Source organism: Penicillium bovifimosum (assembly GCF_028826915.1).
Source record: "Penicillium bovifimosum strain IBT 22155 chromosome Unknown utg000003l_segment0_segment0, whole genome shotgun sequence".
Lineage (NCBI taxonomy): Eukaryota > Fungi > Ascomycota > Eurotiomycetes > Eurotiales > Aspergillaceae > Penicillium > Penicillium bovifimosum.
This window is the reverse complement of record NW_026622712.1, coordinates 18,218-38,393: the sequence shown is the minus strand read 5'-3', so window position 1 is coordinate 38,393 and position 20,176 is coordinate 18,218. Positions and strand designations below refer to the sequence as shown.

The window sequence follows — 20,176 nt, the reverse complement described above, 5'->3', positions numbered from 1 at the left end:
GCAATTGGGTATGTTGCTTCTCCCAACCTAGTGATATCAGTTTACGATAGTTAATATTGAGATCTGAGTAGCGCAGGTGTTGCTGAACTCACAACGGCATTCCTTTTTTTGAAGAAGCCCGGTTATAATATCGGCGTCGCAGCTAAACATATGCCTGGCGACTATCAACCCCTAAATTAGGAGAAATATGGTATAACTGTGTGCGGATGTTCGGCTATGTTGTTGACATGTTGTAACATCTACCTAGCAATAGCATATTTTGTGAAGAGTGGGTCTTTCAGCAGTCGATCCAAACAACTCTCTTCCACGCCAACCAAGATCTCCATTCCACCATCAGGCAGAGCCGGGAGGACAACTTGGCCGCCATTGATTAATCCGACATGAGGCGTTCGCACAGCCTGGATATTGTTCCCCAATAGAGGTCCCCACTCTGAACCGTACAACTGAAAGCTCAGCCAGGAGGTTAGCACACAGTTGAAGCCAGGAACGTCCAGGAAAGCAGTAGGGACCAGACGATCGACGTCTTCAAGCTGGTCGACAAGAGCAATGACGTCATCCGTGAACTGGTTGTCGGCCCGCAAAAGGGCTTTGCGAATTTCTATAGCCAAATCGGCCAGATTCAGAGTCGCAAGGATTTCGCGAACAGAAATTGAGACTGCAACATATTCCAGGAAGCATCCTAGAGTCGCAGGATGCACCTTAGGATCTGTTCGTAGCCGTCCGTCAAGGGCAACATTGAACACGGATACCGGCTCTCCCTCAAGAGTCTCGAGAGGTGACTGCACTGCCATGACAGTGCGCCAGAGCAGGGCCGATAGAGCATCATTGGTAGAAATCCACTTCTGATCGGATGGCTTAGTGGCATTGCTGGGAGAGGCATCTGCCTTTAGTGCTGCCAGGGACTCGGGCGAAAAATAGAAAACCTGGCCGCGGTGACTCGAGGATGTGAGCTTCGGGGGCGGTCCTGGTGGTGTGAAGGGAAGCAATGTGTATTCCGGATGATCTTCAAGCTTGCCCGCGTTGCGACCGGACGGTTTCATCATTTGTTCACGGTTGTCCCGAATGATGTCTGGAAGTTCGACTGGATCCACAATCTCAAGGCCCTGTGCGCGGCGGCACTCCTCTGCCCAGATCTTGGTCCACAGTGTAAACGTCGTACCATCTCCCACCATGTGAAAAAGGTTCCATGATAAGATCAATCCACCGCGGATGAAGTTAGCCTGTACCATGGAGATTGGCAATTGTTCCCCGGCGGAAGGCCAAACGGACCGCGGGCAGAATGTATCGGCGTCAAAACACGCTACGGGGAAAGACTTCTTTTTCAGCTCCGTATATTCATGTCCGTAAGACGCACGTAGGTCGTTGATCACTATTCGCTCCGCATCGGCATCCTCCCGTCGTTGACATTTCATCACGCCACGTTGCTTTGCTTCCACATCGGGAACGGCCTCACATGCGGCCTCTGGCAGGCGTCGAACCAAGCCACAGTATCCAGCTTGAAGGACGCGAGCAACCTCGTGCAAGTCATAACCCTCCTGAAGCTGGAAAGGAAAGATATAACGTAGCCAGCCCTTGGGCCCAATACGCTCCAAATGTGTGAGTTGAGGAATAGGCCGATCGTTCTGAACAGACCCCATGTTGATTGTGTCGGTTGGACGTACAGGAAAAATATGTGAGAGTGACAGATTAAAATAGGGGACACTGAGGGGAGGGAAGTGAGGGGGGAGTGTGCTCATGGGTAGCTCTCACAGCAGTCGTTGAGGATCATCCCGAATCGGAAAATCGTCTGGTTGGACCAATGTACTCCGTACTTGTGTCTGATAATAACTTGAGACTGATCATTGGCTATGGTTGAAACAGGGCCCAGCGGGGACGGGAAAGGACTCAGGAGCTCAAATCCCGTTGAAGGATCAGGATTTTAGACTAGGCCCTAGTAGCCCTAGGGCGATGGGAAGTCGAACCTCTAAAGACTAGTTAGTTGATTGATTTGCCGTTACCCCACCCGTGACAAGTCTAGTGAGGGAAATATGCCGTCGCAGTCGCAGTCGCAGAGTCCGTTTATGCCATCATATAGTTCATTCGAAGACTTCAAATCTGATTTCGTGCATCTTCTCTTATGAGCCAGGATGTGTTGGATGCAGACCGGAATGATGGGTCTCCCGAATTGACAACTCCCGTTCTCCACCTGCCACTTAATAGAAGGCTAAGCCTAAAAGGCATTGCGGGCCAGGCATGGCCCGCCCTATGCAACTGCGACACTGTAGATCATCTCGGGAATAATGTCAGAGTCCTATTTCAGACATACAACAGAACTTGGATCACGAAATCAGTTGCACAAAGGATCAAAGGATCACAGGATCACAGGATACTGGAGCAAGTGCGTAATGGCCTGAGTTACTCCATGTGGAAGACAATGTACTTTGTCAAATTAGCTCGGTCTAACGTCCGCCGATCGTTTAGGAGGAATGGCCCCGTGGCTCCCGTCTAACCTTGACGCACTATTCTGGGTGAGGATCAACGCTTCTTCGGCCCAAGCCCTGTCCTGGCTCATGCAGATCTCCGCCACGGCTTTTGTTGTGCGTACATAGTACATGCCTATGTCAAGCATCAACGGCTTCATTTAGCGATGTTAAGTTTAATCTTGAGCACACGATGCCAGCGCACCTCAATTGAGTCGGATACCGCCCACCGAAGTTACTATTATATTGGTATCACATCACAATGACTGGGAACAGGCCGCAGAAAAGCCGAGGGAAAAAGAGAGGAGAATTATGTTGCAGACACATCACACAGATTGTTCTCCACTAATTTGACTGAGGGGTGGATGTGGGATCCTGGTCTACTTAGGCAATTCCCAGAGTGCTTCTTTCTGTTCTGCATTGTAGATCGTACTTCTGTGTCTATGTCGCTGTCTCAGGGGCCGTCATCTGGGCCGCCGTTATATTTTTCTAAATTTTCTTGCTCTCGGGAGCGGGATGATCTCTGTTAGCTTAAATCAACTTTGAGCTTTAAGGGCTGTGCTTTCCAGATGTCTTTTGACCTTTTTCGATGAAAAGCTGGAGCAGTTCTCCTCACATGCAGTTATGACTGAGGATCCAGCAATTCAAGCTGCTTTTGGGCCGGCCCCATCTAATATTGACCTCACTGCTAGTGAGATATCCGTCAACAATGGTGCGGTCATTGCAATGTTCTGTCTAGCTGCAGTGTTGGTCATCTTACGCTTCACTGCTCGAATTTTCCTCCGAAATGCTTTGATGGCAGATGACTGGGCAATCATTGGGGCACTAGTAAGTTTCCGATCAGTTACATCAAGATTTAGCCACCATTGACACTTTTCTTCGAAGATCTGTATAGGTGCTACGACGGGACTCAGTGTCGCGGGTGAGTTCTGATAGTTTCTGTCTGGATCTCGAACTACTCTAATGGACGATGGACGTATCTAGGCGGCACTACTGGTTCCGGAAAGCATATTTGGGCAGTCAAGCTAGATGAATTGATGGCCTTGTACAGGGTCAGCTTACCCCCTCGTGACATTTTGAGACTTTACTGACCTAACTTTCTTCAGATTCTATACTCCTACACCTTCCTCTACGCCTCCGCATGTACTTGCACCAGACTTTCCATACTCTTTTTCTACAAACGCGTCTTTTCCCCTTTAGAGCGCCCACTGCAAGTGGCCCTACTCTTCGGTGGTTTTCTTACTCTCTCATACCCCATCATCGTCTGGGTAACTATGGGGAATGCTTGCAAACCCGTCAGCTACTTTTGGACCCAATTCAGCGGCACAGAGGGACATTGCATCAATGTCACACAGTTCTTTTTCGCAGCGGGAATCCTTAATATGCTGAATGATTTCGTCGTCTTAATTATTCCCTTCCCGCGAATTATCCGGCTTCAAATGAGCGTGAAGAAGAAATCAGCAATATGTGCTATCATGGCTGTGGGCATCTTGTATGGACCTTTCTCGTGCTATATGAACATGAACGAAGCTGACCTATTCTATCACAGTGTCTGTATTGCCAGTATTGTGCGCATTCACTATCTATCTGAGTTTTCGAATGCCATCGACGTGACTTGGCTCATGGGACCTGTATTCATCTGGTCAACCATCGAGCCGTCGGTCGCGATCGTATGTGCCTGCCTACCTCATCTTGCTCCACTTGTCCGCCTTGCCCATATATCGATATTATCTACTGTTCGTTCGCAGCAATCCATCGGCATTTCTTCGCACAGGGCACGAAGACCTCACAATGGTTCGGAACAAGGTCCCCATCATGGTAAAAGGACCAGTGGCCGTGGGCCAACGTTTGATTTTGGGCTTGAGCAGATGAAGAGGAAGGCAAACGACGACGAAATCGGGCTGACGAACTGCGTTACTGTTGGTCCAAATGGGAACACATATCCCTCGAACGCCTCGGTGTCCGATGATTATGGCCACGACCAGTCTATTGCGGTACATTCGGATTTTGTGCAGTCATCATCAAGGCCATCATTTTAGTCACATGTTAGATACCTCTCGGATCTTCCCCCGTCGATCCCTTCCAAGATACTGATGAGGCCGACAATCCTACCTACTGGGTGGGTCATGCCGCACTCCGAGGGAAAATATATTTTCCGAGTGGACATGATAATGCGCTCCGATCCATCCCGCCCGAATATTGCAAAGCACCCTTGTACGTAATGGATCAAAACGGATCGGAGCATTCAGACTTCAGAGAGCCGTGCTCGTCCTGGAGATATGGTCTGGAATAGAGCGAGGCAAAGCTACTCACGAAACCTAATAAACATCAGTTAGGACAATCGGACTTCCGACGGGCGAAGAGTTGCTGTTAAACTGAAAGTTACTCAAGTTCCACGCTCACACCTCTTCCAAGACTCTCCAAGACCCTCCAAGCACTATAAACACTCCACAATGCAACCCCCTGGGTCTTTATCCCAGGTATTCATCACCTAGGGCTAAGCTGGCTGTAGGTAATCGCTATACCTGCCCTTGCCTTGGGGGCATTAAGGTTTGTTTCGTCGCCCGTCTACTGCTCGTGAGAAGAACGTTACAGTCTTATCATGCAGGGTACCCTGGCATTGTGTCTGGTTGATTGATTGAAGAAAATCCATACCCAAAGCGATGGTTTGCTCCGTCTAATATACTCTTTTCTCTCCGTCAAGACTGGCATGTCGATGCTCGCATCACGAGGGTGTGAAGATGGAGATGGAGTGAAGCTCGGAAGACCGGCGGTGATGGGCCTCTTCTCCATCTCTGAATATGTTATAAAAGGGCCATTTGGCTCCCAACTTGGGCATTCTCATCATCTCCATCTTCATACAATTTCTACCTACAATCATGGGTTTCCTGAAGCTTCTCTCTACGTCCCTTGCGACTCTGGCAGTCGTCAATGCCGGTCAGTTGCTTACCGTCCATGATGCCGATGCGGTGGTCCCAAGCTCCTACATTGTTGTCATGAATGATGACGTTAGCACCGCGGACTTCCAAGTCCACCGTAACTGGGCTGCAACTGTTCATTCTCGCCTCGCGAGCCGAAATAGTGGTGTGTCTGGACCGGGGAAGCATTTTGACATCAATGGCATGAAAGGATACAGCGCTAGCTTCGATGATCGTACCGTCAAAGACATTGCCAATGACCCGGCGGTATGACATTCCATTACCCATGTTGATTCCCCAAGAGCGTGTTGAAATCTAACACGCACCGGAGAGATAGGTCAAGTACGTTGAACCAGACATGATTGTGAACGCGACCGCGAACGTGGTTCAGCCCGATGCTCCTTCATGGGGCCTCGCTCGGATCTCTAGCAAGAAGCCCGGTGCTACCGACTATGTGTATGACTCTACTGCTGGTGAGGGCATCGTGGTTTATGGCGTCGACACCGGGATTGACATTGGCCATCCCGACTTTGAGGGCCGCGCTAAGTGGGGCACCAACACTGTCGACAATGATGACACTGACGGCAATGGCCATGGCACCCACACTGCCTCTACTGCGGTGGGCGGCAAGTACGGCGTTGCAAAGAAGGCCTCTGTCGTTGCTGTCAAGGTCCTTGGTTCCGATGGCTCTGGGACTAATTCGCAGGTCATCGCTGGAATGGAGTGGGCTGTTAAAGATGCAAAGTCCCGCGGCGTCACTGGAAAGTCTGTTATGAACATGTCACTGGGTGGCGGCTATTCTCGCGCTATGAACGACGCCGCTGCCAGTGTCGTTAAGTCCGGTGTCTTCCTCGCTGTTGCTGCCGGCAATGAAGCCCAGGATTCGAAAAACAGCTCCCCTGCCTCCGCTCCGAGCGTATGCACTGTCGCCGCGTCCACCAGCTCAGACGGCAGTGCTTCCTTCACTAACTTCGGTTCCGGCGGTGAGAACCCCGTTCCCCCTCCACCCCCTCCCTTAGTGAGCAGCGTGCTTGCTAGTAGGGAAAACGTACTGATGGTATACTACAGTCGACGTCTATGCTCCCGGTGATGGAATCACGGCAGCCTTCCCTGGTGGTAGCACCAAGACCCTGTCTGGAACATCTATGGCTGCTCCACATGTTGCTGGGGTTGCCGCGTACCTGATGGCTTTCGAGGGTGTAACCGCTGATAAAGCTTGCGCCCGTATTGTTGAGCTTGCTATCTCGTCTATCTCCAGGGCTCCGTCCGGCACAACTACAAAGCTTCTGTTTAACGGAGTCAGCGCCAACTGAATGGCCTCACCACGTGGGGGATGATCACGGGTCATGAATGGTCTGTGTACTGCGTACGCCTTCTTGGGCAAGCCAAACCGAGCTGTGATGCAGAACACATGCAGAACACGTGATTGGAGACGGGACGCATCCTCGTGTGACCTGTCGGAGCTGTTGCCTTCGTTTTGCTTTTCATTTTCTTCTTTTCTTCTTTCTCGGGCTTTGATATCGTGGGAAAGACCTATGACTCGCGTATTCTCTCTATCCGATCCATTCATCATAGGTATCGAAGCATGTGCCCGCCTCACTTTATATTCAATCTATCGCATCGTTCAACTCCATCAATCCACCGTAGGTATTGATCGTGTTAATACCATAATTCTGCGAATTCAGTCAGTTCCCATGAGGACGTTTTCAATTCGGTCCTAGTAGATAATTTGAATACTCTTTCAAAGGGAAACCCGCCTACAAAATGGCATTCACGATTTTCTATCTCATCCTTTCGGGTTTTCGCCTTTCCTTGAATTGTGTGGGAATCCATCAAGCCATAGGTAGGTAGCTATGGGTACCTAGAAAACCGTCTTTCTTTGAAAAAGAAGAGATGGCCGAAGAGAACCGCTGCAAACAACTGGCAGAGAGCGGCTATGTTTTCGGCGCTCATGCGGAACATGATTCCATCCGACCTATAAGTGACACAGTGTCTTCCCCTAGATCCAGAACCGCGCAGGTTATTCTATTGCTGTCATATCGGAAATACGCAGAGATTGCGCATTGTCATTCAATGAGAAATACATCTATGTTGTGCTAGTGTACTAGGAAGGGAAGGGTGGGTCCATCCCCGCGTTTCTGCCTTACACCCCATACTATGCCTGATGACCTACCCTGGCAGCAAGATCGCCCGCCCACCAATCCTATTGTGCGCACACACCCTACATATTCCGGCCGACAACACACAAAGATCTAATCAGATTCAAAGTCGAGGTCTTTTTGCTACAGTAGACTAGGTGAGCAACTGCGCCCAAACCATCGAGGGTGGATGCCGGCGTTTTCAGCTTCGGTGCGTAAGGCCGGGGCTCGGGAAAAGCGCCGGGCCATCAGGCGTAGGTTGTTTGAGCATCTCACCCCGCGCGGGGAAGCCCATGTACCTCGGATAGATGGATAATATTGATGGATATCAAGTCGGCATTGTCTAACGCCGGATATCAGCTGAAATTGTTGAGATATCTCCAAAAAGGAGCTTCTACAATGGATCAGCCGAATGTGCCGAACATGCCGAAATGCCGGCCATCGCGGGCGTGTGAGGTGTGTCACGAAAAGAAGGTGAGACTTCGCTCCGGGGATGTGTGGTGAGTATTGTCTGACAGCAGTTAGATTCGTTGCGATCTTGTTGGAGAGCACCCTTGTACGCATTGCCGCACTAATGGCGTTACCTGCCGGTGAGTAGACTACACTGGTCGATCTACGCGCTTGATCTACGCCAGATGCGCTAATTGGAATAGACCTCATCAGCGCCAGCGCAAGCGCAAGCGATCAATTCCACCTCCCAGCGCACCAAGAGTAGCCAGGGGAGCCTCAGCTTCCAGATATGATGCAGGTGATCTGCATGGTGGGCAGATCTCACATTTGACCAATCACCAAAATGATTTGCCCTCAACATCCCAAATGCAAGGGGCCGAGGGACCCTCCAATCTGGCGCCTGCTCCAGAAGTTGAGCCTGAAAGTTCAGCTAACTCACCTGTGCCTGAGGGCCAGGATGGGCTCGAGAAAGAAACCCCAGGTAGTCAGGGCTATCTTGGACGGTCAGAGTACCTTGGCTTAGCTGCACCGCAACCGAATGAAATTTCAAGCGTACAAGACACCGGAAGCTGTGTCCGGCTTACGGAGGAAGAGAGAGCTGTTCTCGACATCTACCGGGCGTTTGAGTTGCCTCCACTCGCTGTGCAACGTTCGCTCATCGACAGTTTTGAGATGTACTGTGCGCCTTGGATGCCAATATTGGAGACCAGGCACCTCCAAAATCCAAGCTCACTATCTATACTCCTCTTGCAAAGTGTGTTCGTTGCTGGAAGCCGGGTAGCAGCAGCAGCTCATATATCTGCTTCTTCGGAAACGTACTATCGACGCGCCAAAGCCTTATTTTTTAGCAACTACGAGCCGAATCCTGTTATCAAAATCGCTGCGGCCTGTTTGCTGAACTGGTGGAACCCACTTGGGCCCGACAAGGTATCCCTAGATGGGAGCGGGTTTTGGCTACGAGTTGCTGTAAGCCTTGCTTACCAGATTGGCCTACACAAGGAGTCCACAAATGGGAAAAATCCTAGTTATCGACGCAGACTTTGGTGGACACTGGTGGTATGTCAGGACACACAATGGGGATCCCTCGTCTTCTCGGAGAACTAGTTTGCTGACTTAGCCTTAGGCCCGCGATTCTCAGATGTCGGCCGCGCATGGTCGCCCGCGAGCGATCAGTCTGGCTGATTCGGACGTTGCTTTGCCATCCCCCCACGACTTTGTCAATGTCCATCATGATGGAGCGCTGTTTTCAGCTTATGTGAATATCTCGTTGATCCTCGGAGATGTGACTGAGACTTATCTCCGCCACCAAATCACGGTTCCGAAGCAACGGAACTTCCGACACGCACTATATTGTTGGGTCAACGAATTGCCGAGCAATCTGCGCCTTTTCAGTCAATCACACAATGGGCAGTTAAACCCTTATAATCTGCGCACGCGCTCTCTACACGTCCCGTATTTTGTCATCTTGACATTCCTCTATCGATCTGCATCACCCCCAGACGTTCCCATCACTATCGCCGCTGTTGCATCCTCCTTTCTCGCTGGTATATTTGAAGAGTTTCTCGCCCGTGATGAGTTTCGCTTTCAAGCTCCCGTCTTCAAATTCTACGCTTTTGCAGCGGGCATGGCACAAGCACATGCGCGAGCCTTTCTATCTACTCCCTCGGAAACTCTTACCGAGGAGAGCGAGATTGTCAATACGTCACTAATCGCGCTCGCTGTGCGTTGGTCTTCGGCCAATGATAACCTCCGAATTCTTCAAAACGCCAACAAGAAGATGACGGTGCATCAGCAGAAGCCGAGTCTTTCCCCGCTATCCAGTTCCCACGAAGCCCATTCGCTTTTCAGTGCCTTGGGCCCTGATCTGTGCCGTCTATGGCACTTAATTCAGCCAAATTCCAGTTCTAGCAACACCCAAATTGCCATGAAGGCGGATATGCAATGGGCATCAAGTGGGGCAGGTGCCGTTTCGCAAGCACTTTGTCGAGTTTCAGGAGACCTGCCACCTAGCGTCTCTAGTCCTGGACTACAGCTAGGTCAAGGCATTTCCTCATCTGATATTTATGGCTCCATATCTCTGATAGAGCAGGCAGGTGCAATTGGTACGACGGAGGATGAAAATTCGTTATGGAGTTTGCCTATAATCGAGTCCAGTGGTAGCTGGCTGTTAGGACAGATGCCGGGTGTCCTGTTCGATGAGCCATTGTAGGAATGAAATAACTCTTTAGCACAGGATCCCAACTTTTAGGTACCCTTGGACGCGTATTGAAGCATTTGTTGGGATTCAGTAAGATATAAGATATATGACAATTGAAACCCCACGTCCAGTCTTGATTTTCTGCATTGCATAGGTATCCTCAGGCTTACACTCCTGGAAACATGTAAGCATTGCAGATATCAAAAGCAGATATAGTCAGGCTCTGAGTGCATTTCCTTCCACAAGTGTGGTGATTGGTGAACATGGCTAAGGGAAAGTCGAATGTCAAAGTCTGGGCGACATGCGACAGGCCATAACAAACACTTGATCCTCCATTCAGTGGCGAATGAGCAAGGCGATAGCAAAGAAAAGCTTCAATGGAACTTAATTTTGACCTTGGCAGAAGTTGCAGATCCCGATGTGAACTTGGAAATGACCCCGGCGGTTCCGGCGTTTTCGGCGTTTCATGAGCGGCGCAGAAAGAGGCATGGATTTCAAATAACATCAGCCAGAATCAGATTGGCTACCCAGCAAACAAGCGGAATACTACTAAGCATCTATTGACACCCTTAGGCCCTGTGTTGAGTTTTTCAAAACCATTGCGTGAAATGTCTGATCACAATATCGACTGGGTTGATCGCCTCAAGCCCGCCGCCCCAGATGGCGCAACAACGATAACAACAGAGCGCAGCAGATCGAATCTCGACGTTGACTCCTTGGCACAGCATCTGCTAGGAACTGATTTCCTCGAGCGTCAAGATCGTATCCTCGCTCAAATCAAGCTCGACCCTCTCTTCTCGAAAGACAGACAGGCAAATCTTGGTCGTCCGGAACGATACATGCTTGGATTGGCGCGCTCAAAGCGCATGCGCCAAATGGCCGATAGATACAACTGGTCTGAGGAGGACTACGAAACTGCAAAGTATCTTGTCGATGACATCTCCCCATACCAGCTCCACCAAACGATGTTCCGCCAGACACTGCTCGAGCAGACGAGCCCGGAGCAGAAGAAATATTGGATGGATCTGCATGAATCGTGGACAATTGTCGGTGCATATGCGCAGACCGAGCTTGGTCATGGCAGTAATGTCAGCGGCATTGAGTTGATTGCGCGCTGGGATCCGAAGACGAAGGAATTCATCTTGCATTCTCCTACGCTTACGGCTAGTAAGTGGTGGAATGGCTCGCTAGGACGGACTGCGACGCATTCAATTGTCGCTGCGCAGCTGCTTCTGCCGGATGTTGTTGATGGCAAGGGGGAAACAGTATACAAGAGTTACGGCCCTCATATGTTTGTGACGCGGGTCCGCGATCCTGAAACTCACAAGCCTCTGCCGGGAATTGTGATCGGTGACATTGGGCCGAAATATGGATATGCGTCCATGGATAATGCCTATATGCTTTTCAATAACTTCCGGTCGGTCAATCTCATTTCTCTGCTAGGGGTGAAAGATGATTTCATTCTGATTGAAAGACAGTATTCCCCACAACGCCATGCTCAGTCGTTACAGCCGGGTAGATCCTGAGACAGGGAAATATTATAAGCCTGAGAACAAGGCTGTCCTTTACGGCTCCATGACACATGTACGTACTGGCTGCAATACCATGCGAGCTATGCCCCGGGATACATGTTGACAGAAAGCCAGGCCCGCAAGCGTATTACTATGGCAGCTCGTCTTGCCCTTGCCCGGGCAGTGACTGTCGCCGTTCGATACTGCTCAATCAGACGCCAGTTCCATGATAAAGAAGCGCGCTCTCCTGGTGGCTATGAAACAGCAGTTTTAGATTACCCGACTGTTCAGATTCGTCTGCTACCTCTTCTTGCTACCTCATACGCTCTGCATTATACCGGGGAACGAATGGGACAAATCTACGAAGCTACGCGTTCCAATGTTGACGGAGGAGATCTGTCATCTTTGATTGATCTGCACAGTCTGTCGTCTGGTCTCAAGAGTCTGGTAAGCGAGTTGGCTGCCAATGGCATCGAGACCTGCCGGCGATCCATGGGAGGTCACGGATACGGCGGAGGAAGCGGTCTCGTTCAACTGAACGCGGACTATCTAGCAAAGCCTACCGTCGAGGGCGATAACTGGATGATCACCCAGCAAATGGCGCGCTATTTGATAAAGAAGGTGACACTGATTTCTTGCTCTACTACGAATTTCGTCCCATCAAATCGAACGGAGAGCGTCTTGCATGAATACTACATGACCAAATCCACAGACCCCAAGCCACTGGATATATTTAGCGATGATGGCAACATCGTGAAGGCATTTGAGCGACGTGCGGCCTATCTTGTAAGCCTTTTTTGCTCGCCTCGGCTCTAGGTACTACAATGACTGACTGTTGCAACTCCAGAGTTTCGAGGCGCACCATGCCCATCACGTCCAAAAGCGGAGCTGGAAGTCGCTTTTGATTCAAATGCACCAATTGAGTCATGCGCAATCAGAAATGATTTTGGTTCACAACTTCTTCGACAGCCTCACTGCTGATACCACGTTGCCACCAGCGACTCGAAACATCCTCTGGCTGAACTTCCGCCTCTTCGCTCTATGCACCACGGGCAAGTCTACTCGTGACTTTGCTCGCGCCAGTGCTGTGTTGGAAACGCAGCTGGATGCGATACCAGATACTATTGTCAATATTATGCAAGAGATGCGGCCACATGCTGTTCGTCTGGTTGACGCGTGGTCTATCCCGGATTATCTACTTGACAGGTAACCCTCGAAACCCATGATGTCTACATCTTGGAATGCTTGCTAACCCCACTTCTATAGTGCGTTGGGACGTTCCGATGGCAGAGTTTATGAAGATCTCTTCAATCGGGCTCATCGTCTCAATCCTTTGAATACTCTCACCTTCAATCCCGACTACCGGACCGACGAATTGGTCAAGGGCTCGAATGACGGCGGTGCAATTTTGTCCAAGTTATAGATGGGTGCTGCTTTTCGAATGTCTTTGTAATTAACCTTGAACCGGATCGTACTCTACAAAGCATATTTCATCTTATTCTCTCATCGTCGCTTTCGCAGTGAAGTGGTTCGGCGTTTCGGCTTTCTCAAACGTTCACGATGGAAGGCCCTGGGAATCGGCTGCCGAGTACTCCGTACCGAGAGCCAAGACGACGTCAATAAACCCCATCAATGGTTCTAGGTTCATTGCCCTCGTAGACAAAGAATACATAAACATTAGCTGGGTGTCCTCAAGAACCTGGAAACACTTTGAAGAGTATCGTAAACGTTAATAGACACAATGGCCACCGAAGACGCAACCCACTCAACCTGTTCAAGCGGGATCTCCCGAACAGGCAATTCTCGACAAACAAGAGCCAATGGAAACACCAAAAGCGACAGAAAGACCCGAACGAAGCGCGCAATTGGGCGTGTCATTCCTGTCACAAGCGAAAAGTGCGCTGCAACGCGCTGAACCACGGCACCCCATGCACGAATTGCAAACTCGATATGAAAGAATGTGTTGCCCCTGCCGCGGGCCCGCGAGGCAAAAGCCAAGACCTCAAAGGCTGAGGAATCGCGCAGAGAGGTTCAATGACGATTTGTCGCTCCCGCCTCATCTCACGGTGCCGTCTGCTTTATATCCTGGTGACTACGTTGCGCAATTCAGCAGCGCCGGCTTGTCACTGCAAAAAGCAAGAAGAACGTCTAGTAACGTCACACAGCTCCGAGTCTTCACATTCTGCTCTGAAACACAGCGAATCCCAACCCAACCTATTACCAAGTCGCGGGGCTATGAAGTTGCTCGATGGATGGAGCTTATGCTCGCCAAGCGTGCGGGGACGCCTCGAGGACATCTCCAGAAGAGAGCGGACCAAATCCGATAAACTCAATATGGAGCAGTTTCACGAAACATGCTCGGAGAAATTGTTGCAGGCTGCAGATATTTTGGCTGATGTTATGACTTTGCATAATTCGCTGTCAGCGCATACAGGAATTTTCGACAAAAAGATGCCCGGGCACAACGTTCTCGAAGGGGATGATCATTTCGGCTCTGAGGATCTGTCAAATGATGATGCCAATAGACATGGGAGCATGGAATATGGATCACCTGTTACGTCTTATGTTGGGGGCCAGACGATTGATACGGAGATCACGTTGGTGGAAAGAGTGCCTTTGAGTCCTGGGACACTGGAATACGTCTCTGCGTTAGCTTACAATCTTTTCCTGGACCTGAATGGCTGTGATTTGATTGGCCCTTTATCGTTGGATGGCTATAATATGAAAGGGATCCATTGTGTCTTGAGTAGGTAGTGGACATGGAAAAAAACATATTATGCTGATAGATTGATGTGTGGCTGCCTACCGAGGTGTGGGCAGGCATTTGTATTCTGGCTAGTGCCTGTGTATGGAACCTAGGCATCGAGAGTATTGATGGACCAGGTAAACGCATAGGTAGGAACTATATATATGAACATGAAAGCGTAGCTACATGCATGGAAGTATAGATTCATGGGGCAGCCTTTATGGACATAAGAGCATCAAGCGGAGAGCTGGGTAGAAAGCTTTCGAAGTTCAACACCAATTAGCCACTTCAGATTCGATCTGTCATTCATGTCTCCCTAGCCTCGCTGTCGTCGATCGCTTGCCGTAGCAGCCTACAGCGATAAACATCAAGCCTATGGAGCTATTCGAGTTTACCCACTACGTCGGACCCGTCTCCAAGATCCACATGTTCCACACTGCTTCCCTTGAACTTAGCTTTCTCAAGGTAATGCGCCTGTTCTTCTTCTGCCTGAATAGCATGGAGCCGAGCAATGGTAGCCTCGGAGACCTGTGCATTCTCGGCATCAAGGATGGCTCTGAGAGGCATGACATGGCCGGTCTTCTTCTTCCGGCTTTCGGCTTCCCAAAGCAAAAGCATAGGAATGCAGCAGTATGATAGAACGGCAACTACTTCCAGTGCAAGACAGGCGATGAAACCGCGCTGGTAGAGCGGTCCATCGCTATCCGGGAAAATCTGTTTGATAAAATAAGTGACTGTCACGGGAAATGCTACCGCTCTACTGAGGATATACCTGTGGGGCGATGATACTCGCAATCGACAAGCTCGCAACAGCGGCGGATGTACCGACTGCTTGTTCGGCAGCACCGTATAGAGTCGATGAGCGGAAGCTGAGAATGATTGGCTGCGATATCACGATCCCTTTGCCGAGGAGTGAGACGCCGTATAAACTGATCGGTTTGATAGACGTGGTATCTGCGTTGAAGGAGAAGTGGGTCCAAACAGCTGTGTTTTATGTCAGCCCATGTGAAAGACAGCTGTTGATGGACGAGACATACCGTAACAAGGGATGCTCGCTATGCAGGGCAAGATGAAATGCCATGTGCGCTCTCTGACCCAATCGCTGTGCAGTGACCATATTAGGTACAAAGGTATGATTGAAAGTTCCATTGCAGCCGTGTAGAGGTTGGATTTGGTTGTTGAGAAACTCATGAACTGTAGTTGTCAGCGAGGATGCTACAACCCGGCGGCTAATACTGACATTGTGGAAAATCGACGGCAGAAAAGTCGCTTGCGAGACGGCGATAATTGTCACACAAATGTAGGAGACAAAGAAGCAGTAGGTAGATGGCCGCGTCATAATACGAATGAAGGCCGACGTATCCCATGTTACATCAGTTGAACGGGTAGCGCCCCGGCCAAAGCGGTTGATTGAAATGTAGCGTTCTTTGGATGGTCAGGTTCGAACAGGGAAGTGTTGAAGAGGAGACCTACCTCTCTCGGACAGAGCTTTGGAAGTTTCGGGAAATGTCAAAAGGAGGAGGTATACAGGAAATGCGAGGACGACCGGGATAGCACCCTCGATGATGAACACCCACTGCCAGGATTTCAGGCCGCCCCGGTTGTTGAGCTTGGAAATTATTAATTATCGGTAACCATTTTCAAAAAGCGTGTGATGTTACTCACATGATCAATAGCTGCCGCAAAAAACGCCGAGACTGCGCCTGCTAGTGCATTGAATGCATGGAATACAGCGAGTCTCCAGGCACGCTCTCGAGGACGGTACCAGAAGCTGAAATATAGCACGCAGCATGGCACTACACAACGGTGTTAGACTCTGATACACAGCAAGACGATCGAGGAAATGCCTACCGACACCTGACTCTGGAATACCAAGAAAAAAGCGTGCTACGAGCAGACCGGCGCTCGATTTAACGCCTGCAATGGCCATGACAACAGCGCCCCCTGCAGCACGAGTATCAGCGCGACTGTTGAAAGAGTAAACCTGGATGGCAGTACTCACATAAGATCATGATGGTCGGGAAATATATCTTAGCCGAATACTTCTTAAAAACCAACGTTGACGGGATGAGCAACGCAGTGACGGTGAAATATGAGATTGAAACAGCCCAATTGAAATCGACTCCCTTCAGATTTAGCGACGAGGAAATTGAGTCCGGGGTTTTGGATTGTAAGATTTTCACATTTCCCAAGTTCGCTCGGTCGAGGTATCTATGTCCATAAGCTTTAATTCGGGCCATCCGACTTCTCTGATAGCTGGAACGTACGCAACAAAGTAGATAATACAGCAAGGTAGCAGGATCCGAAGGTCCAGCTTTCGCAAGAGCTTTGCTTCTTCCTGTGGTGTCCAGTCTTGCTGAGCAGCATTGAACTGTTCGATCCGGTCCTCGGTGGAATCTAACGAGTTGATCAGAACAGAACTGCGATACGGCACGGGACATGATTGTCAACTCACCATGTTTGCCATCAGCAGTCTTTGTCGGCATCACGGCGCCATTGAATCCAAATCCGCCGATATAGACACCTTCTGCCTCAATGGCTTTCCTACGCTCAGAAATTGCGCTGAACATATTGCCAAAAATTGGTTAACAAGCAAGTTCTATTCATGAATGAAATGGCACCTCGGGAGGTAAGATTATATAGCGTGCATACTTGATGGCATATGGAAGTAAATCAAAGCAAGAATCGCCGGAACTTACACAGCCGCCGAATATGAATGCGGGGTCCCCGCAAAACACACAGAGCACGGTTTTACCCCACAAGGCTTGGCAGATACATAGGCAAGTGTTCCGGGAAGGGCTGGGTTGGAATGGTGAGCTGCCGAGGACGCCAAAGACTGACCTGATGCGCCTATCACCACGGCGGGCTGTTTCCACTACACTCCTCACTCCTACAACGATCTTTTGTTATGCTCCTCATCTACAGAAAGCTTTACAGCAGATCTACGTAGGTGAAGATGGCGTAATGTAGCCTAGGAGTGTCAGGTAATTGACAACGTTTCATTGTGAGGGCAACCGCCTCGAGACAGAAGAGAATACGAAATGTAGTAGAGGGCGTGGCAGCAACATCTTGGTGGTATAGGAGTCCACGCACCCCGCAAGCTGCTTAAAGGCAGTAGTTCCGAAAGACACTTCCCAGGGAATTACATTCAACTCGCACGAGGAGCCACAGAAGCTTGATACTTCCATTCTGTCGCTATGTCCTCTACTGGAAATCAATGTCCTTTATCTCCGGTGCTGCTGGGAGAAACATGGCATGGATGGCCAAAACACCGAGAGTCCATCAACAATTACCGCCGACCTCAACTGGGAATATTGCAACAGTACATCAAAAGCCGGTGTAGCATCAAGAGCAATTCCTGGAGGTGCTTACTGGCTATGATGAAGGACAATGACTTAGTAACGGTGTTTCGGCGTTTCGGCGAAATGGCCTTGATCGTGCCCCATGGAGGGAAAGCAGGCTTTCTGCACTAAGCACAGCACGAGGAGTTGAGATCAGCCTCAGTGGCAGATAAGGCTGGAGCATCCGCCCCTCAGGATGAGTTGTTATTAGGTTCAATAGACACTTGTGGTTGATGCGTCCGTAACCAGCAAGTGCCATTCCATCAACACACCCAACGGTATGGAGGTCACATCGACTGAAGCAAGCCTTCCAGTCCAACGTCGTCCAACCCAGCTCCCAAAACACGTTGGCGACAACATTCTTCCCAACTTCCCTGTCTTCAATCGTCTCTTATATCTTGCAGGTAACCGCACTTCCCTCGCAATCAACGATGTTACGTACGGGCACAAAGCAACCTACGGTCAACTTTTGTCTGATGTACTTCATCTGCGCAACGCAATCTTCCGAAGCCTAGACGTCAGCTGCAAGTCTAGCCTGCTTCGAGGAGAAAAAGTCTCCATAAACCTGCTTGCACCCGGAGGCTACGAGTTTGCTACAGCCTTCTTAGCAACGGTGGGACTGGGTGCAGTTCTTGTGCCGATATGTAAGAGCTCCCTTATCGAATCAAAGATGCATCACTAACTTTGCTTCAAGCCACATCAGTCCCATTAGAGGAAGCCCTCTACTTCGCAGACACCTGCCAATCGGTCGCGATTCTTTGTGCCTCGAGATATGCCGACTTCGGACAAAGCCTAGCCAAGAAAGTCCATGCAACCCGCAATCCCAACTTCATCTCAATGAGCATCCGGCCAGAGATCTCCAAACCGCTGATTCCCCATACCGACATTGTCGTCTCTTCCGATCACTACCTTGACTACAGCGGGCCTGGACTAGCCATTTTCACGTCGGGCACGAGCGGTCCTCCCAAATGTGCCGTGAAGCGACGCTCATTCATTGACATGAACGCGAAGGCAATTTCCGATTGGTACGGTCTACAAGAGACAGACGTCGTTCTGCACACTCTACCCGTGCATCACGCAACAGGAATCGGGATTACCTTCATGCCATTCCTGCTTGCAGGCGCTACGATAGAATTCCAGTCTTCTGGATTCAACGCCGCCCAGGTCTGGGATCGCTGGAGGAAGGGTGGTCTAACGGTTTTCTCTGGTGTGCCGACGATGTATATGCGGTTGATTGGGCACTTCGAAGAGGTGATCTCAAAAGGCCCCGAGGTTCATTCTTATGTGCAGGCTGCTAGTGCGTTTCGATTGATGATGTGTGGTACTTCGGCGCTTCCTTTCTCGCTACAGATGAAATGGTCGAAATTGTTGAATGGGAAGCGGATCCTAGAGCGGTACGGTGCCACTGAGTTCAGTAGTGTGTTTAGTGTCAAGCCGGAGGATTCACAGAATCCGGATGTGAGTGTCACTGGCCTGGGTTTCAGGGGAAGATATCTGTGCTGATTATAATTATAGGGTTCCGTTGGCAAGGTCTTCTTTGGACTTGAGGTGAAACTTTCCAATGGAGATGAGGGAGAGATCTTGGTGAAGAGCCCGCATATGTTCACAGAGTATGTAGTTCCCAACTACTGTAGAATGCATGGATCACTGACCGAATATAGATACATGTACGACCCGAAGGCCACGGCAGCTGCTTTCACTTCCGACGGCTTCTTCAAAACGGGTGATATTGCGCGAAGGGAGGGCGACTACTACTTCATTCTCGGGCGTGCTTCTATCGACAGTTCGTATACCATCCTGGCCATGAATCCCACCAAACTAATGCGTAGTAGTCATCAAATCGGGTGGATATAAGATTTCAGCCCTTGATATTGAACGGGAAGTTCTCAACCTTCCCTATATCAGCGAGGTAATGGTTGTCGGAGCTGAAGATCAGGAGTACGGACAAAGAGTGGCCGCAGCAATCGTTCTCAGAGATAACGTGAGCTACTTTCGACTACAAATTTCGCGAAAGTCAAGCACCAATCAGCTAACATCGTCGCAGACTCCGCTCACCCTTGAGAAGCTACGATTGGATCTCCGTGAGCGTTTGGCAGGGTATAAGATGCCGACCATCTTGCGTGTCGTGCCTGCACTTCCGAAAAGCTCTACTGGCAAAGTTGTCAAGAGGTTACTGAAGAAGGAATTGTTCCCACTTGCCGGGCACCCTGAGATTCAAACATGGACATTCCGCAAGTCGAAGGTTTAGAATGGATTTCGGTATGGTGCATGAGATAGCTATTCAGGATCTACTTCAGCATATTGTTCATGTAGCTTCCACCTTACTAGAGGTCATCAGAGTCCCTTGCTTCAGAAATAGCTCCGGGCTGACTCCTCACAACAGTCTCCAACGTCGTCATATCTCCTGAATAGAAAC

The 20,176-nt window shown here is 49.9% G+C and overlaps 7 protein-coding genes across 7 annotated transcripts; 5 read left to right on the top strand and 2 right to left on the bottom strand.

Annotated features, from left to right (window-relative positions):
• Positions 1 to 239: 239 nt before the first annotated feature.
• Positions 240 to 1,637, bottom strand: N7515_003064 (Transferase; the record flags this gene model as incomplete). Its single annotated transcript, XM_056663808.1, has 1 exon — positions 240 to 1,637. One exon carries the CDS (start codon positions 1,635 to 1,637, stop codon positions 240 to 242), a length of 1,398 nt encoding a protein of 465 aa, XP_056522865.1.
• Positions 1,638 to 3,083: 1,446 nt separating this feature from the next.
• N7515_003063 (uncharacterized protein) lies at positions 3,084 to 4,498 on the top strand (the record flags this gene model as incomplete). Its single annotated transcript, XM_056663807.1, has 6 exons — positions 3,084 to 3,287; positions 3,345 to 3,381; positions 3,444 to 3,511; positions 3,566 to 3,951; positions 4,009 to 4,129; positions 4,208 to 4,498. The coding sequence occupies 6 exons, from the start codon at positions 3,084 to 3,086 to the stop codon at positions 4,496 to 4,498; spliced, it is 1,107 nt and encodes a 368-aa protein (XP_056522864.1).
• An 840-nt stretch (positions 4,499 to 5,338) lies between these two features.
• N7515_003062 (S8 family peptidase) lies at positions 5,339 to 6,690 on the top strand (the record flags this gene model as incomplete). The annotated part of the gene is made up of 3 exons (XM_056663806.1): positions 5,339 to 5,644; positions 5,715 to 6,360; positions 6,446 to 6,690. The coding sequence occupies 3 exons, from the start codon at positions 5,339 to 5,341 to the stop codon at positions 6,688 to 6,690; spliced, it is 1,197 nt and encodes a 398-aa protein (XP_056522863.1).
• A 1,224-nt stretch (positions 6,691 to 7,914) lies between these two features.
• N7515_003061 (Zn(II)2Cys6 transcription factor) lies at positions 7,915 to 10,174 on the top strand (the record flags this gene model as incomplete). The annotated part of the gene is made up of 4 exons (XM_056663805.1): positions 7,915 to 7,989; positions 8,041 to 8,105; positions 8,169 to 9,021; positions 9,089 to 10,174. 4 exons carry the CDS (start codon positions 7,915 to 7,917, stop codon positions 10,172 to 10,174), a joined length of 2,079 nt encoding a protein of 692 aa, XP_056522862.1.
• A 596-nt stretch (positions 10,175 to 10,770) lies between these two features.
• Positions 10,771 to 13,096, top strand: N7515_003060 (uncharacterized protein; the record flags this gene model as incomplete). The annotated part of the gene is made up of 5 exons (XM_056663804.1): positions 10,771 to 11,579; positions 11,641 to 11,746; positions 11,809 to 12,459; positions 12,521 to 12,879; positions 12,940 to 13,096. The coding sequence occupies 5 exons, from the start codon at positions 10,771 to 10,773 to the stop codon at positions 13,094 to 13,096; spliced, it is 2,082 nt and encodes a 693-aa protein (XP_056522861.1).
• A 1,704-nt stretch (positions 13,097 to 14,800) lies between these two features.
• On the bottom strand, positions 14,801 to 16,989 carry N7515_003059 (uncharacterized protein; the record flags this gene model as incomplete). The annotated part of the gene is made up of 10 exons (XM_056663803.1): positions 14,801 to 15,133; positions 15,192 to 15,403; positions 15,457 to 15,613; positions 15,660 to 15,844; positions 15,893 to 16,028; positions 16,085 to 16,215; positions 16,271 to 16,363; positions 16,422 to 16,630; positions 16,687 to 16,816; positions 16,875 to 16,989. The coding sequence occupies 10 exons, from the start codon at positions 16,987 to 16,989 to the stop codon at positions 14,801 to 14,803; spliced, it is 1,701 nt and encodes a 566-aa protein (XP_056522860.1).
• A 1,051-nt stretch (positions 16,990 to 18,040) lies between these two features.
• Positions 18,041 to 20,008, top strand: N7515_003058 (uncharacterized protein; the record flags this gene model as incomplete). Its single annotated transcript, XM_056663802.1, has 6 exons — positions 18,041 to 18,404; positions 18,455 to 19,218; positions 19,276 to 19,370; positions 19,422 to 19,543; positions 19,593 to 19,741; positions 19,805 to 20,008. The coding sequence occupies 6 exons, from the start codon at positions 18,041 to 18,043 to the stop codon at positions 20,006 to 20,008; spliced, it is 1,698 nt and encodes a 565-aa protein (XP_056522859.1).
• Positions 20,009 to 20,176: the final 168 nt, after the last annotated feature.